The sequence below is a fragment of the Humulus lupulus genome, chromosome 1 (genome assembly GCF_963169125.1).
Source record: "Humulus lupulus chromosome 1, drHumLupu1.1, whole genome shotgun sequence".
Lineage (NCBI taxonomy): Eukaryota > Viridiplantae > Streptophyta > Magnoliopsida > Rosales > Cannabaceae > Humulus > Humulus lupulus.
This window is the reverse complement of record NC_084793.1, coordinates 308,168,984-308,186,446: the sequence shown is the minus strand read 5'-3', so window position 1 is coordinate 308,186,446 and position 17,463 is coordinate 308,168,984. Positions and strand designations below refer to the sequence as shown.

General features: G+C 42.8%; 2 protein-coding genes and 1 long non-coding RNA gene across 5 annotated transcripts in view; 1 reads left to right on the top strand and 2 right to left on the bottom strand.

Annotated features, from left to right (window-relative positions):
- Positions 1-17,463, bottom strand: part of LOC133812774 (uncharacterized) — a 55,132-nt gene that overhangs the window by 14,476 nt on the left and 23,193 nt on the right. The gene's annotated exons all lie outside the window — the stretch shown is intronic.
- LOC133812771 (uncharacterized) lies at positions 7,784-11,336 on the bottom strand. Its single transcript, XM_062246591.1, has 3 exons — positions 9,582-11,336; positions 8,973-9,494; positions 7,784-8,871 (listed from the first exon to the last, which is right to left on the bottom strand). Exons 1-3 carry the CDS (start codon positions 11,205-11,207, stop codon positions 8,560-8,562), a joined length of 2,460 nt encoding a protein of 819 aa, XP_062102575.1. The 5' UTR covers positions 11,208-11,336; the 3' UTR covers positions 7,784-8,559.
- LOC133812770 (transcription factor bHLH121-like) lies at positions 14,914-17,425 on the top strand. Of its 3 annotated transcripts, none has more exons than XM_062246589.1 (5): positions 14,914-15,231; positions 15,806-15,924; positions 16,090-16,217; positions 16,487-16,777; positions 16,865-17,425. In XM_062246589.1, the coding sequence occupies exons 1-5, from the start codon at positions 15,002-15,004 to the stop codon at positions 17,015-17,017; spliced, it is 921 nt and encodes a 306-aa protein (XP_062102573.1). In that variant the 5' UTR covers positions 14,914-15,001; the 3' UTR covers positions 17,018-17,425. The 3 variants fall into 3 exon arrangements, with proteins under 3 accessions (XP_062102573.1, XP_062102574.1, XP_062102572.1); XM_062246590.1 differs by having other exon boundaries at positions 14,915-15,158; positions 16,310-16,777; XM_062246588.1 differs by having other exon boundaries at positions 14,915-15,231; positions 16,310-16,777.

The window sequence follows — 17,463 nt, the reverse complement described above, 5'->3', positions numbered from 1 at the left end:
GGGTACAAAAGTGAGCATTTGTTGGGCTCAAGGATAAAAATGGCAGCTTTGTGGCAGTGGCTGGGCAAGGCAAGTGGCGGGCCTGGTTGGGCCTAGCTGGTGTGGGCTGGGTGAAGGACTTGGCTGGTGCGGCTGGAAGGGAGCATTAGACGTGATTGCTGAAGGAGTTGGAGCGTGGAGGAGCATCAGGTGCTTCGGATGATGCTGAAGGAGGCAACCGTGTGTTGGCTGGAGGGAGTGGAATGGTGAAGCTGATTGGCATTGGGCCTTGGCTGGTCGTGGGCCTGGCAGCTGAGGCAAGAGGCTTGGGCATGGGCCTGGCGTGGGCCCAAGGAGAAAAATGCCAACTTTTTTTTAAAATGTCACATTTTCTTCATTTTTCTTTCTCCTCGAGAGCAAAAATGCATTATTTTTCCTACAAAATAAATATAAACTAAATCATAATAAAATATTTTCAACTATAAAATAAATCAATTTAATCCTTTGAAAATATTAATTAGCATTTAATTTTAATAATACTGTTGGGCCCAAAATGCTCGGCCCGAAAACACTTGCCTCATTTATCAAATATTCAAAACGGAGCGTTTATACACAGGAATGATCCGAAGGCAAAAGTTGTAGGTCAGAGGCAATCCGCGCCTTTGACCTCTGAGCGAGACATTTTAAAAGTTGATATTTTTGGAGGGAAATATAGTTGTTCTCCTTCCTCCTTTTCAGGGTCCACTTGAACCAACTAACTGTTTTGTATATTTCATCCTATAAATATGAGGTTTTAAGAGGAAGAAGGGATCGAACTTTGAACTGACTTAAGCATCGGAGTGTCTTTCTTGCAGGAAATCCCGACGAGTCAAAGGCAGATTTCATCACCGGAGAAGGAGCAAGTCGCCAAACGTTGTCGGGTCTTTACCTCCATATATAGAAAGACAAATTGTTGCCCCAACAATTGGCGCCGTCTGTGAGAAACGATAAACGTATCGGCCTTAGCCACGTCTTCGAACCAAGAAATCAAGATCCACTGCAATCCCAGAAGTTATGCCACCCAAAGGCAACGGAGTTTCGGGCCCAGTTGCGCAAAGCGTCCCTCCGACGGACATGAGCGACCAGATCGAAAGGATGTGTCGTCTGTTGGAGGCAAGCCAGCAGCGGTCCGACGAGGCAATCAAGACATTAACCGAAGCCCAAGCTAGGCTCGAAGCAGAGATTGTTGAGCTGCGCAGATCCTCTACAACTCGCAACACCCAAGCCCACGAGAATCTTGATTCTAACAGATCTGACGTTCTAGTCAACCGTGTTAATTCCCCACCTCACAACATGAACCCGGGTAACGGGCAATCACAAGCCATCCCCCCATCCTCTGGGACCGACGGGCGACAAGCCCCAACCTCTGGCACGCAAGGGTGGGCCGAAGCAGAACCCACTGGACCCGCTCAGCCAACAACCGACGTCCGGCCTCAACACACCATACCTCAAGTCGCACACGATTCTCCCTCTGAAGGTCGCGTTCCCTCGATCTGTTTCTTGGACAGCTGGAAAGAAGACATGATGAGGGAAATGATGCAGAAGTTCTCAGATGGGCGATCCGCCTACGCCACCGACCATTTGGATCTTGTATCAAGAACCACTGAAAAATCGCCTTTCTCGGAATGGATTCTGAATGAGCCAAAGCCTCGGGACTTCATCATCCCTTCCCTGCCTGCATTCAATGGAAAGGGAGACCCGCTAAACCACCTATTTCAATTTCAACAAAAGATGGCGTTAGAAGCTAATAACGAAGCCATACAATGCAAAGTCTTTTCAACAACTTTCTCTGGGCCGGCTCTGTTATGGTTCCGAAAATTAAAGGCTGGATCACTCAACAGTTTTAATGATCTCCGACGGTCCTTCTTACAGCAGTACAGCGCGAACCGAGAGGCTCCCAGAACAATGGTCGATCTCTATCGAATTGAACAAGGGGAGAATGAACATCCAAAGGCATACTTACAACGTTTCATTGACCTCGTGCATCAAATCCACGACGTCGACCCACTCACCGCAGCAAATCTCTTCGTCAAAAACTTGCAGGTAGGGTCACTCTTGCATGAGAATCTCACCATGACACCATCATACGACATGGCAGACGTGCAGACCCGAGCCGAGGGCGTCTTCAGGGTCTTAGAATTTCGAGAGCGCGCACAGAAGAAGACTGCACTCATTTCTGCTCCCCCAGCGAATAACCCTCCACCACCTGCCAGGGATGACAAGAGGAAGCGGAACCAAATAGATCATACAAAGGAAGGAAAAAGGCCAAGACAGGATCGACAGCCATCGCGGTACCCATCCTTCGAATACACCGTCCCGCACGAAGTCATTTATGAAGAAAATAAAGATAGGCCTATCTGGCGAGAGCCCTGCAAAATTAACACTCCATCTGACAGAAGGGATAAAAGCAGATACTGTCTCTTCCACAAAGATCACGGTCATACGATCGCTGAATGCCACAATCTGAACAATCAGATCCAAGCCCTCACGAGGAGTGGACGACTTACCCAATACATCAAGGAGACAGGCAGACCAGGCGCCTCGCGGCAGAACACAGCTTCTGCCCCCACTCCGCCGGCGTCAGACCCCGTACACACAGCCTCTAACAGCACCCCGGAGCCTCTTAAACAAGTCCCTATGATCCACGGGATCGTAGAACCCACCGATAATCAAGAGCACGCGACTAAAATCCATAAGAGGATGGAAGAATGAGTGAAGCGGTACAAATCATTAGGCCACGTAGTCAATCTCGTCACTTCAGAAGAAAGAAGCTACACAGCCTCTGCTATCACCTTCATTGACGAAGACCTGAAGGGCGTCCACCTGCCTCATGACGATCCACTCGTCATTTCCTTACAAGTTGACCACTGCCAGCTGGGCAGAGTTCTGATCGATGGGGGCAGTGGGGTCGACATCCTCTTCTGGGAAGCCTTCCAGAAAATGGGACTAGAGGAGAATCAGATCCGACCCTCCACCATGCCCATTCTAGGATTCAATAGCCACAGAGTCTATCCGAAGGGCGTCGTTCGATTAACTGTGGTAGCTGCAGAACGCGCCCTTCCAGTAGACTTCCTCATTATAGACTCCACCACAAGCTACAACGCCATCATGGGGAGAGGTTGGATCCACCGGATGCAGGGGGTAGTATCCACTCTACATCAGGTGATGCGGTGTCAATCACTCAACGGCCGATACACCGTCGACATCAAAGGCTGCCAGAAGCAGGCCAAAAAGTGCTTCCTTACCTTAAAAGAAATAAATAGCTCTGCCTCCCATGAAGACTCTCTTGAAAAATAGCAATTACAGCAGTACCTACCAGTGTGCCTAAAAGGAATGAATCTAGAAGAAGACCAAGAAAAACCCCAAGTTACACTAGATACCTTAGAACAAGTGGGTCTGGACGACGCTGACCCTACAAAAACGGTCCTGGTAAGTACCAAGCTCTCTGAAGATGAGATGCAGACCCTCGTACGATTTCTCCAAACCAGAATGAGAACTTTTGCCTGGACACCACACGACATACCCGGAATAGACCCTTCTGTCATGAGCCACAGCTTGAATATCTCCAACTACTTCCCACCCGTCAAACAGAAGCAGAGGAGATTCGCTCCAGAGGTGAATCAAGTCATACAAGAGGAGGTCCAACGGCTCCTGAGCACGGGGGCAATCGAAGAATGTTTATACCCCAGTTGGCTTGCCAACCCCGTCGTGGTCCCAAAGAAGAATTGGAAAAAGAGAGTATGTGTAGACTACACAAATCTAAACAAAGCCTGTCCCAAAGATAGCTACCCTCTACCAAAGATCGATCAGATGATAGATGCCACGGCAGGATATGAAAGGATGAGCTTCCTCGACGCCTACTCTGGATACAATCAGATCCCCATGAAATAAGAGGATAGGATTCATACAACATTCATAACAGAAGATGGTTTATATTGCTACAAAGTTATGCCCTTCGGTCTAAAGAATGCAGGCGCGACATATCAGAGGTTGATGCACAAGCTGTTTTCCTCATTACTCGGGAGAAATATGGAGATTTATATTGACGATATGGTCATCAAGTCCAAACAAAGCTCTTCACATATAGACGACTTGACGGAATGTTTCGATATCCTTGATGCTTATAAAATGAAATTAAACCCCACAAAATGTGCCTTTGGGGTGTCCTCCGGACAGTTCTTGGGATACATCGTCAGTCAGAGGGGCATCGAGGCGAGCCCAACACAGATTGCGTCCCTCTCAGAAATTAAGGAACCCCGAACCATCTGAGACATACAGGCTCTGACCGGCAAAATAGTAGCATTAAGTCGATTCATATCACGAATGTCAGACCGCTGCCAACCCTTCTTACAGTGCATAAAGAAGTCTACAAACACCACCTGGGGACCAGAACAACAAAAAGCATTGGACGAGTTGAAGACTTATTTGAGCTCTCCTCCTATATTGAGCTCTCCTATTGCTAATGAAGATTTATTCTTATATTTGTCTGTCTCACGATTCGCTGTAAGTTCCGTCTTTTTCGAGAAGAAGCCAATCGTCAGAGGCCAGTGTTCTACTGCAGCAAGATGTTGTTAGATGCTGAAACCCGATACAGTATGATGGAAAAATTGGCACTCGCACTCCTCACGGCCAAAAAGAAGTTACGACAATACTTCGAAAGCCACACGATCATCGTATATACGGACTATCCATTAAAGCAGGTACTGAGTAAGCCCGACCTTTCTGGAAGATTATCTAAATGGGCCATTGAGCTTGGGACATACGATATTCAGTTTTTGCCACGAAAAGCTAAAAAGGGGCAGGTACTCGCTGACTTCCTGGTTGAAATTCAGTCATTCACTCCTGACGCCCTGCCAGAATTACTAGAATCAAAAGATCAATGGCTGTGGACAATGTACACTGACGGAGCATCCAATTCCCAAGGGGCTGGTATTGGCGTTGTATTAGAAGCTCCCCCAGGACTCAAAATTGAAGAAGCTATCCGTTTAGAGCAATCCGCAACGAATAATGAAGCAGAATATGAGGCACTAATCTATGGTTTGGAACTCGCACGAGAAATGGGAATCCAACGTCTGAACGTCAGAGGCGATTCGCAGCTTATGAAAGAACAAGTGGCTGGAAATTTCGACACCAAAGCACCCCATCTGGCTAGCCTTCTACAGAAGGTAACTGACTTACGATCGCATTTTCGCCAGTTTGAACTCATACTAGTACCTAGGGAGCAAAATCAGAAGGCCGACGCTCTTGCCAAATTAGCTTCTGCAGGAGGATGCACACGCCAGTCCTCCATATCCATAAGCCGATCAAGCAAAGATATGGAAGTCTATTCCACCTCGTCAGAACCTGAATGCTGGATAGATCCGATCATCAAGTACTTGACCACCTCCGAGCTCCCACCCAATCCAAAAGATGCAAAACTTCTGCGACTTCGGGCACAACGCTATTCCATGATCCATGGAACGTTGTACCGAAAATCCTTCAATGGCCCATACCTACGATGTTTGCGCCCATCAGAAGCTAAAAAATTGTTAGAAGAAATACATGAGGGGACATGTGGAAATCACACAGGGGGACGGAGCTTGGCACACAAGGCACTTACAGCAGGGTATTACTGGCCATACATGATGACAGAAGCGCGGGATTATGCCAAAAAATGCGACAAATGCCAACGATTTGCACCCACCATCCATCAACCTGCTCAAACCCTACACTCCATCGTTGCACCTTGGCCATTTGCAAAATGGGGTATGGATGTGGTAGGTGAACTACCTAAGGCTGCTGGAGGACGACGGTATGCTCTTGTAGCCACTGACTACTTCACAAAATGGGATGTGGCAGAGGCGTACGTCATGGTCAGCAAAACAGACACTATGTCCTTCATCTGGAAGCATATTATATGTCAATTTGAAATACCCTGGGAGATAGTCGTCGACAACGGCACTCCATTCCAAAATGCAAAGGTGCAAGCGCTATGCGACACATACAAGATCAAGCTAAGCTTCGCCTCTGTCACTTACCCACAGGGCAATGGTCAAGCAGAGGCTTCCAACAAAGTCATCTTTGCCAACATTAAGAAGAATTTGGAAGACAAAAAAGGAGCATGGGTAGAAGAATTACTGAAAGTGTTATGGGCTTACAGAACAACAAAAAGATCCTCCACGGGGGAATCTCCCTACGCCATGGTTTATGGAACAGAAGCTATCATCCCAACAGAAGTCGGTCTGCCTACACTTCGGACAGAGATCGCATCTGACCCAACAACGAACACCATTCAATTACTGCACAACCTAGACCTTCTAGAAGAAACACGTACAATGGCACAACTGCGACTGGAAAATTATCAGAAGGTAGCAGAACGCTACTACAACAAAAGGGTCCACTTACGCACATTTCGAGAAGGAGATTGGGTTCTGCGTAAGGTCACAGGCAATAAAAAGAAGCTAGAGCCTAACTGGGAAGGGCCTTTCCAAATCATTAAAGTATTGGGCAGAGGGTCTTACACTCTAAAGAATGTACGTAGTGGGAAAATTGTACCCCGTACTTGGAATTCAATGTCTTTAAAGCAATATTATTGCTAATAGTTGTACTGTGCAATTCAAAAGTAATACAACAACTTTCCATTTTTTCACATTCTTTTAAATTTCTCTTATGTACTCAATTCCTTGGCATTATTGTCAACCATATTTCACCAAGTCAGACGCGTGACAATTAACTTTTTATTCGAAAGGGTTCCTCAATAATATCCTCACCTAACTTTGTAGCATTATTCACGTGTACTCAAACACCACCTACCACAATGACTATAAATAAACAATCATCTAATGTTTGAAGTTGCCAACACACCCTGGCAATACACCGTATGTCTTTGATCTCAAAACATACACCTACAATTCAGTAGACAAAGAGCAATGATGAAATATAGCGAGGATCACGCCCCACACGTTGGAACCAGGCTGAATCTCAACAGTTCGTGGCAACAAGGCCACTACACATAGTCTGCGTGCAAGATCCTATCGCTTCTGCATGCACGTTTCATTGGGTTTTATACCGCATTCTAATCTGACTTGACTAAACTCACAGGAAACTACGGCCAGCCATTTTGCAGTCTAATATGCCCTGACTACACCGATCTGGCCGTCCAACGGAGGTGCACTGCAAACCCTACCCTCTTACCCGCATAAGAGGACCACCTCCTGCAGTCTAATCTGCCCTGACTATCACAGCAGAACCATCTGCTGTCATGCTTCGGATCCCCCACCGATGTACACCAGCTGGTTTGGCAATCCAAGGCTGGGAGGAACTTTTCCCGCAGTCGCACCCATATCCTGCACAATGGGTGCCTCTGAGAGAATGCGTGACAGCCCAAACGACCCCCACCATACTATACGGTATGGGTGCATTGGAAAGATACCTGCCTCACAACCCTCAGCTCTTTGCATCTGCTTCGATGCCCTGCTCTACGCTTTGTCCTTCGCGTTCGGTCTGGATCACATCAATCCCTCTACCCTAATGGAAAAATTTCCATCCCCGGGGGTCGGACCAGTCCCGAACAAGACCACTACAACAACTCCACGTGCGTAAGAAGGACTGCCACCCAGCAATAATGGCAACATCGCAAGAGTAAGACACACCTATCACAGCAACTTAAATTGACGGATGCTAAGTACGCACACACATATTTACTCAATTCCTCTCTCAATATTTGTATAGTAACTTAAATTGACAGATGCTAAGCATGAATTAAAAGGCAATGTATACTAAAAAATAGCAATAAATCAGAAGTTGTTATTTATAAGTTATATTACATTGATTGATTTTCACTCCTGATTTTATAATTGATCTATTTTCTTGCCCATAATTAATTCCACTCAATACGACGCATGTACTCTGCCATCGCACTCTCTAGCTTCGGATAACCCAACCCATAGCGTTCACACGATATATAGTACGGGATGCCGCTTCTGATAAGCTCTTCCATCGCCCACGTTGAGTAAAGCCACTGTGGGTTGTCAAAGATTCTCCTCAAAAAAGGAACTTTCGTCCACTCACGGTGCTCACCTGCAACGACAATGTTGTCAGCCCCAACCCATCACCAAAACACAAAGATGGATCAATCATACAACACTTAACTGGGCATCCTCTCCCACCATCTGTATAATCTTTCGCTGTATTTCGCACGCAAAGGCCTAAAGGATCTATGAAGCTTCTGATCCAAGTACATCATACGACATACACCTGTCATCACACGTTCAATTAAGCCCTAAACGACAACAAACCCATACAGTACACACACCAAGACAACTAACAGGAAACAAAGTTCTACTTGTATTAACAATGTGTTCTATTACAATCAATTACAAACTAACGGCCTGAAGAGCCCAAAGAATTTATATACAAAAGTTAACAAAACAAAAGTGAGTCGTTCATTCTACAGCACCTCTTTCACCCTCTGACTTGCCCTCAGCTACAGAGGCAGAACCTGATGCTTTTTTATCAGAAGCCACGTTGGCAACAGTATCTTCAACGGCTTCCCCGTTGGCATTATACATCGATCCCAGCGTATCGCCCCTCAGCTTCAACTTCTCCAGATGACACGGCGGATAAGAAATCTGCAAATCCCCAAGCTCGGTCAAAATACTTGTCGACGTCATACTCTCCTATCTTTACATCAACGTTCTTACAATACATCTCTAGTTTTGCCCATTTCTCCTCTGGGGTCTGCTTCTTATTACGTAATACCAAATCTAGATACTTGGCGGTATCTACCTCAGCCACTCTCGCAAGCTTGCGTTCGGTGATCTCTCGATCTCGAATACGCTGCCTAGTGGCTTCAACAGCTGCCTCTGCTGCCCTCTGCAAAAACAAAAACAAAAAATCCATCACGGAATCAACACACGTGTTTTATGGGCCCATTAACTTTCTAATGCATTAATAACAAAAGAAGAGTCACATACCTCTTCTGCTTCTTTCAACTTCTTCCCTAAGAGGAGATCAGCCTCCAAATTTTGCTTCTTGGCCTCCGCTGCGCTGGCCTCAAGACTGTTCGCCCTTTGCTCCAGCTCTTTTTTCTCCTTCTCTAAGGTCTCCTTATCAGTCTGCAACGACACAATATCTTCTTCAAGGTCGCTCATCATACTGCTAAGCTTCTCCATGCGGGCTTCATGCTGAACGCAGAATTGGCTTTTCTCCATCCACTTATTGGTCATATCCACCAAGTCAGCTTTCAGTTTGTCTCGCTCTACTTCAAGCCCGACAGTGCTTACCAGCTTCTCCTCAGTGGCGGACACCCTCTTTTTCGCCTCTGCCAACTCTGTTTCTAACCTCTTGATGGCCTCCACCAGCACATCTCGGTTCGCCTCAGCCATCTTTCTCCCTGACCGCTCCTCTTCTAATTTCGCCATCTGCTCTGCCAGTTTGGCTCCATTCTGCATAGCCGCCGCATACTCTCGTCTTGCAGCCGAAGCACATACATAGCTCTGTGAAAAATCGATTATGCCCATTACAAATAACATTACACACATATAACGAAATGCAAAAAGAGCCTAATTTTTTAATTAACTTACCATCCAGATATGGTCTGATACTTGCTGCAACAAATCGCCTTGTCCACTTAAAGATCTAATTGCTTCCGTAGGTAGATGAGGTCTGCTTATACGTAGCATTTCCTCCATAACTTCATTAGACGCAGAAGGGCCATATTCCAACATTACTCCTGTTCTGTCACTTGCTTCTCCTCCTGCAGATGCAGCCGCAGAAGCAACAGGGGCAACTGGCTTCTCACCTTCTGCTAACATCGATACCATAATGCTATCAGACGCCAACGCAACTGTCCCCGTGCCAGAAGAATATGTCTTCAAAGGGCGTACAAACAAGCTATCATCCTCACCCAAATCATTAGGGAGGTACACTGACGTCTGCACGGCAAAAGACGTGAGCTGCTCCAAGAAAGCGCTAGGAGATTCAAAAGAGTTAGTACCCTTCGGAGACACAGCAGTGACATCTCCTGGATGAAACTCAGAAGCGGTAGGTAGCAATGAAGAAACGTCAACACTAAGACTGTCAACACTTGTTACTTTGACAGCCCCTGATTCCTGGCCCCCAGGGATAGTTTCGGGCTCAACGACCTTACTTGCCTCAACTGGCAGAGGAATGATATCCGCAGATTCAAAACCCTCCCCGAAGGCATCCTCTAGAAGCTTGTTTTTACGAGAGGCAGAGGAAGGGCGTCTCCCCTCTGAGCCACGTTTATGGCCAACGGCAGACCCTACAGCTAAATCAGAAGCAGAGGTCAATGCCTCTGACAGCTTCGCGCAGATAGCAGAAGACTTCACCTCCATCGGTAAGCCATCCTGCACTCCTTCTCCAGTCACCTCTCCTGGTAATTTGGAAGGAGAAAAGGAAGCGCCCTCTACATGAGCCACCCCTTCTGAGCCCGTTGCCAAGAAGGATCCAATTGCAGGAGTAACAGAAGATGCCCCAGGTAAATGCCCAACAGAGGCAAATCCCCGTGGCTTTTTGCACAACGAGAGGGCCTGACCTATTGGTAATTTACCGGGGGAAATTTTGGGGATTACTAGAGCAGATCTTTGAGGAGTGGCGGCAGAGCCTTTCGGGATCCGAAGCTTCGACGAAATGCACTTCCCGTTGTCCGAATCTTCGGAAGAGGACTCCTCACGCTCCTTTCTTTTTCCCAAGGCATCTGTAGGCAAAGGAACTTGCTGAAGAGGCTTAATTTGCAGAGCGTCAGAAGGCATGGAAGATCGCCCTTGGATGCGAGAAGACCTGCGCGATAAGCCGGATTTGTCAGGGGAAGACTCTGCAGCCAGGCCAGAACCCTCCTTCTTTTTACCCTCTGGGACCCCTTGACGCTTGGCACATGCAGCGAAGGTTTCGGTGCACGCCCTTTCGAACTCGGCTTTCGTCAGTGACAGAGTTGAAGGAGTAGGAGGAGATTTCTTTAGGAAAGCTCCCAGCTGCTTCGCGCATGCTGCAGTAATCTTGCCTAGGGTCATATCACCCTTCTGCGATCTAACCCGCACAGCTCCAGGATCGACTCGATCCACGAAGCAAAGCCGAGTCATAATCTGCATACAGTAGGAGTTCAGTACACCCCTGATGCTAATGGCATTCTCCTTAGATTCATGAAGGAGCCCCTTCTCTGTCAGCTTGATCTGTCGCTCAGAACTCATGCTGACCTGAGGCCAAGAAAAATCTGGTACGAAAAACCGAAGCAGCAGTTCAGAAAGTTAAACTACTCGACAATCATCCAGATATGATTAATTCACATTAAATTTACTGAAAAACATGACTCACCTTTTATAAACACCCTGGCCATAGGAAAAATTTCTTGAGGCACGTACTCAGGGTACCATGCTCCTCCAACAGCAAAGAAGTATTTATCCCAATTTCAATGGGAGCTATCGAAATCGGCGAAGATTGTCCGATCCTTTTTGGGAGAGAGGTAGAAAGTTTTCCAAGGCTTTCCCTCTATCACCTTGTTCGTAGACTTGGTGAAGCATGCATAAATGTCATCCGATTGGATATTGACATTCCTAAGGCTCCCTATCATTTGAGCCCCGACTATAGACTGAATGGCATTTGGGAGAAATTGCGAAATGTGAGCCCCGGAGTTTGAAATTATCTGAACAAGCAGAGCTGGGAGAGGGAAACGAAGCCATTCGATGTGTCTCAAGCTCATGACTATCTCAGTAGGCTTCACTACGTCCTTAAATCGCCATTCTCGAAGTTCGGCCTCCGAGAGCATCCTCACTGTGACATTATCTGGAATGTCGAACGATTTACGCATGCGTTCGAACGCATTTTTGTATCCATCGCGATCCTTAGGGTCAGGAGATGAACGAGAAGACATTATCAAAGGTTTGAGCTGAAGAAAATCTCTAGGGTTTCTTTGAAGCTTCTCTATGGAAGATGGAACAAAGTTTGGGAATCTGAATGAGAATTATTTTGAAACGGAAACTATTTAAATGAGAGGTGAAATTTTGAGCCAAACATTTTACTCGATAATTGTGTACGCATTAAGTATAACTTGTCAGGTAATCAAGTAATCATGTACCTACGGATTGCCTCGGTTTACGGAGAATGACGGCTTTAGCCGAACCTTTTGGTATTGAAGAGTCGGCCCAAGATTCTAACAGGTTAACATGCCACACTTGTCCGAAGCTTGGGCCAGGGGGCATCTGTTGGGCCCAAAATGCTCGGCCCGAAAATACTTGCCTCATTTATCAAATATTCAAAACGGAGCGTTTATACACAAGAATGATCCGAAGGCAGAAGCTGTAGGTCAGAGGCAATCCGCGCCTCTGACCTCTGAGCGAGACATTTTAAAAGTTGGTATTTTTGGAGAGAAATTTAGTTGTTCTCCTTCCTCCTTTTCAGGGTCCACTTGAACCAACTAACTGTTTTGTATATTTCATCCTATAAATATGAGATTTTAAGAGGAAGAAGGGATCGAACTTTGAACTGACTTAAGCATCGGAGTGTCTTTCTTGCAGGAAATCCCGACGAGTCAAAGGCAGATTTCATCACCGGAGAAGGAGCAAGTCGCCAAACGTTGTCGGGTCTTTACCTCCATATATAGAAAGACAAATTGTTGCCCCAACAAATACAACATTTTTTTACCTCAAACTAAACAACAATAATTCAAATAATTAACTACGGTATTTTACAACAAAATAACTATAAAAACACACAAAAATATATAAAATCAAAATAAACCCAATAAATTCAAAATTACTTAAAAATTTAATAAATCAATTAAAAACTCAAGAATTAAGCAACAATTAGCACATAAAAAGTGGTAAAATAACTATATTTTATAGAGTTATAAAAAATATGTCAAAACTAAACTAAAATATACATCATAACAACTGAATATAACTCATAAATTAACTGAAAAACAACTAGATATTTATCTAGTGTAATTCGATTCATAAAAGCAACTACAAATAACCTAGATATCAACCTCACAACAATAAAGTGTTAAAAATACAACTTAAAATCAACTAGATATTAACACTATAACAATACAATGTTGAAAAAGCAACTTAAACGATATCAAAAATATACTTGAATGAAACTTAAATCTACTATATAAAAAAAATACTTAAAGTATACATTAAAATAACTACACACTTACCCACAATAAATTTAAAAACTTAGAGCACTCCCAATCGGTAAGACATATTACAAAAAAACATGAAAAAAAATAACTAAAACTAAGAAAAAGATGTATACATTGGATGATTCATTTTACAAATATTTTTAAATTGCTATAGTAAAAAGTTATATCTAATATATATTATTCATCCTTCAACACAATATTTTATTAATTTTCACTTCTCCCATTTTTCTCAATCTTTCCAAAAATATTATATTTAAATATTTCCAATGAATACTCTCAAAATATACTTTGATAATAATAAATTTCTTATTTGTAATTTTTTTTAGATTTATTGATATTTTAGTTTATCTTATAAAGTTGGATAAATTTAAATTATAATATAATTACGTGATATTACATATGTATAGATATTGTAAACATTAAAATATATAATGATATTATTGATAGTTATAGAAAATATTTCAAATGAATAAAAAAATGTTTGAAAATATAATATTTAAATGATATAGAAAAAAAATATGGAGAATTTGATGTATGGTATAATGTAAAACTTAGAGATAAAATAGAAAAATATGTGTTTTGGGAAAGTATTTTAAATGATGGAGTAGAGCACCCATTTAGTGATGCACATTTTTCCCATAGGGAGGGGCCTTGCGGGGACCCACCCCTAATGGGGCAGGGAATCCCCATCTAAATGGGGAATGGGGCGGGGACGGAGATAACTTTCAATCCCCGAATGTTAAATGGGGCGAGGACGGGGATAGCACCCCTCGTTCTGACAGGGCCCGTTTAAATTTTTATAATATTTTATATGTATTTTATATATTTCTTTATATGTTTTTGTAGTATAGTAGTAATTTTTTTAATATTTTAAAATTTATTTAGGATAGTGTTCAATATTTTAAATAATAAATATTGTGCAATATTTTAATTTACATATAATTTAAAATTTTATTTTAAAATTGATTTATTAAATAAATGAGTTTCCCGTATGGATTCCCCACTCCATTCCCGACGAGGAATAAGCAGGAATGGGGCGGGCAGAGACAGAAATTAAAAATATAAATAGGGACGGAAATGGGAGGAGCACTCCCTGCTAATTCTCCGCTACATGTGCATCACTAGATCTATTAGGTGTGCTCTTATACCCTAAATTAACTCTAATTCATACGTGATTTATTGGTGCTAAAATGATCTAACCGTTGAGAGCACTTTCTTGATTTTTCTACAATAGGAAGCTCAAGTATGTCATTTATTTTAAGTTGAGGCTTGAAGTTTAAACTCTTCCAAATTTTATTTAATCTCAAACATTACATACAGTGACATTACAATTTTTTTAAATAGTAAATATTAGTTTTGATAAATATAATTAAATAGACTAAGATGTTATCACATGAGTGAGTTTGATGTTTAGTAAAAGAGAATTGCTAAGGGGCACCATTGGTGCCCAACACCATAAGTAGGTGGCATACCGCTATTGGTGTAATCCAATATCGGGTCCCACTTATTTGAATTTAATAAGGGTTATGGGATATCGCTAACCAATCATGAGGTGACACCCCATGTAGTGTTGGACACCTTAAGGTGCCAAATAACAACACTCTTAGTAAAATGACATCGGTGAGATTGCGGCATAATAATGAGTTTTCCAAAACTCATTGGATAAGAGGAAAGTGATATGGTGGTCCACAGACCACGAGATCACCTCACTCTCCACCCATGACTCAAGTCCCAATAACTCTCTCTCTCTCTCTCTCTCTCTCTCTCTCTCATGACCTCATCTCACACTGACATTTTCACAAATAAATAAATAATTATGGGTTTTTGTTGTTCTTCTTGTTCATGGATCATCCAAAACCTTTAAATTTAAATAATAAATTACTTGCTTTCGCTTTTGGGTTTTGCTTTTTCCCCAAATTTTTCTATCTCAATTCTCAAATTTGGGAGAAGCAAAGCCCTAGACCCCTAACAACGCTGGCTATGGAGCAATGGAAACCCGGTGATTACTCTGCTCATTCAGCTCCATCTTCATCTCATCTTCTCTCTGTTCCTACCTCCCACTCTGATTCTAGGTTTTTCTTTTTATTTATTTATCTATCAATATTATTATGCTTTATGCCTGATGGAATATACATGATTAAACTATAACTTTTCAAGTTTTACAGTAAAGATGAGATTTTGGTGAGTGAGTTTAATTGGGTGTGCTTCTTGTCACCCGTTTTCTTTTTGGGTTTTTCTTAGAAATGAATAATTGTTTTATGAGATTTTGCTATTATCTATAGTAGTTCCTTCTCACTGGGTTTTGATGGTCCTACACTAGAGTGAATTATTTATGTGAAATTGGTTTGTTTTGATTAGATAATTGAATTTGCTGACACTTTTCTGTAATATGAATTTATGTGGGCATGTGAAAGTTGTTAGGTAGGATGATGATGAGAGGGACTTCTTTGATTGTTTTAACAGATAAATTTCTTGGTGAAAGTGAATACAAGGCAAAGTTTAGAGACTGTTAAAAAGGGAGTAGTAATCACCTAGTTTTTGAGCTTTCAATTCAGATGAAAACTTGTTGATGATGACTGGAAACAAAAGGCTTTAAGTTAGATCATTGTGTAGTTACATACTTTTTGGCTGGTGTTGTTGATACAGACAAAAGACAGATGTGGAGGTGGATCCAGTAGCTGCAAGAAAAGTTCAGAAGGCAGACCGTGAAAAGTTGAGAAGAGATAGACTAAACGAGCACTTTCTTGAGCTGGGAAACACATTAGGTATGATACAACTGAGGCTAAAATAGTTTTTTTGTATGCTGTTGAATAATGCATTGTGAAACAAGGGTGAATAAGGATATTAACTTTTGGTACACTTTTTTGGGACTTTGGTACTAGTGAAGGGCTTGTTGTTTGAATATTTACTTTGTTATACTTGAAATGAAGATCATGATAGGCCGAAGAATGACAAGGCAACAATCCTTACAGACTCAATTCAAATGCTAAAGGATTTGACTGCTGAAGTTAACAAACTGAAGGCAGAGTATGCATCACTCTCGGAAGAATCACGTGAGGTGAAATTCTTCTTCTTATGTATTCTCTTTCTCTTCATGGTTGCTGAGGCTTTTATCTGCCTATGTCATCAATTATTGTTTGCCACAAACAGCTGACTCTGGAGAAAAATGAGCTGAGAGAAGAGAAGGCATCTTTAAAATGTGATATAGAAAATCTCAATGTTCAGTATCAACAGAGAGTCAGGGTTATGTTCCCATGGGCTGCAATTGATCCTTCTGTTGTTATGGGTCCAACTTACTCATATCCAGTGCCTGTACCTGTTCCCCAGGGTTCAATTTCCTTCCATCCGTCATCGCAACCATTTCCATTCTTTGGAGCTCAGAATCCCGTTGCTATTCCGAATCCCTGCTCAAATTTCATCCAATATCCAACTCCAGCCTACCTTCCAGTTGAACAGCCCACATCTCAATATGCATCTACTTCACATATTTCAAGCAAACAAGATTCCAGAAGCAAATCATCCGATCAGCGAAAGGGCAGCAATGCGGAAAGAGGTGATGGTTCCACCGATGTAGCAACAGATCTTGAACTAAAGATGCCAGGTTCTTCAACTCAACAGGTTTGTTTCTAGAGTTGTTGAAAACAACTATCTGAAGAAATGAAGAGCACTTTAAAGATGGCGACTTGACTGAATGAGTATTTGCAGGACTCGTCTTGTGGAGTTAGTAGGAAAGGCAAGCAATCGCAGAGGAAGGAAAGAACTACCACAAATGGAAGCTCTACAAGTAGGTATTCATCCCAAGTTCACCAGGATAGCTCCTCCAACAGCGTGGGCGACGTTCGGAAATCTAACAACTGAGGATATTCTAACTGCCTCTTGCTGCTAACCATATAGAAGAATGAGCTTCAACACCTATCTTGAAGTTGTGTTCTAACCAAATTCCAGTATAGGAGAAAGGGTTTCTTCGTTGCCATCAAACAAAGGCAAATTGAGGCTCTTGGCTTTCGGTTTCCTTAAGAGGAACATGAGAGGTGTCTAGCCCAATTTTCATTCAGTTAGCATGTCTAGTTGTTCTCTCATTCATTCCAGGTTTGCATGAAAAAAAATGAATTGCCATGTCAAATTTATATATGCCCAAGAACCATCTAATAGTTGGATCTCTTTGTAAATTACCTGTACGATAATGTTTACTGATCTAGCTGTATATTCCTCTTCCAGGTCATGATTAGTATATAAACTATCAAAATAGCATTTTGTCTTCGTTTAGTTCAGATGATCCCAATAACTAGGGCTCACACAGCCTA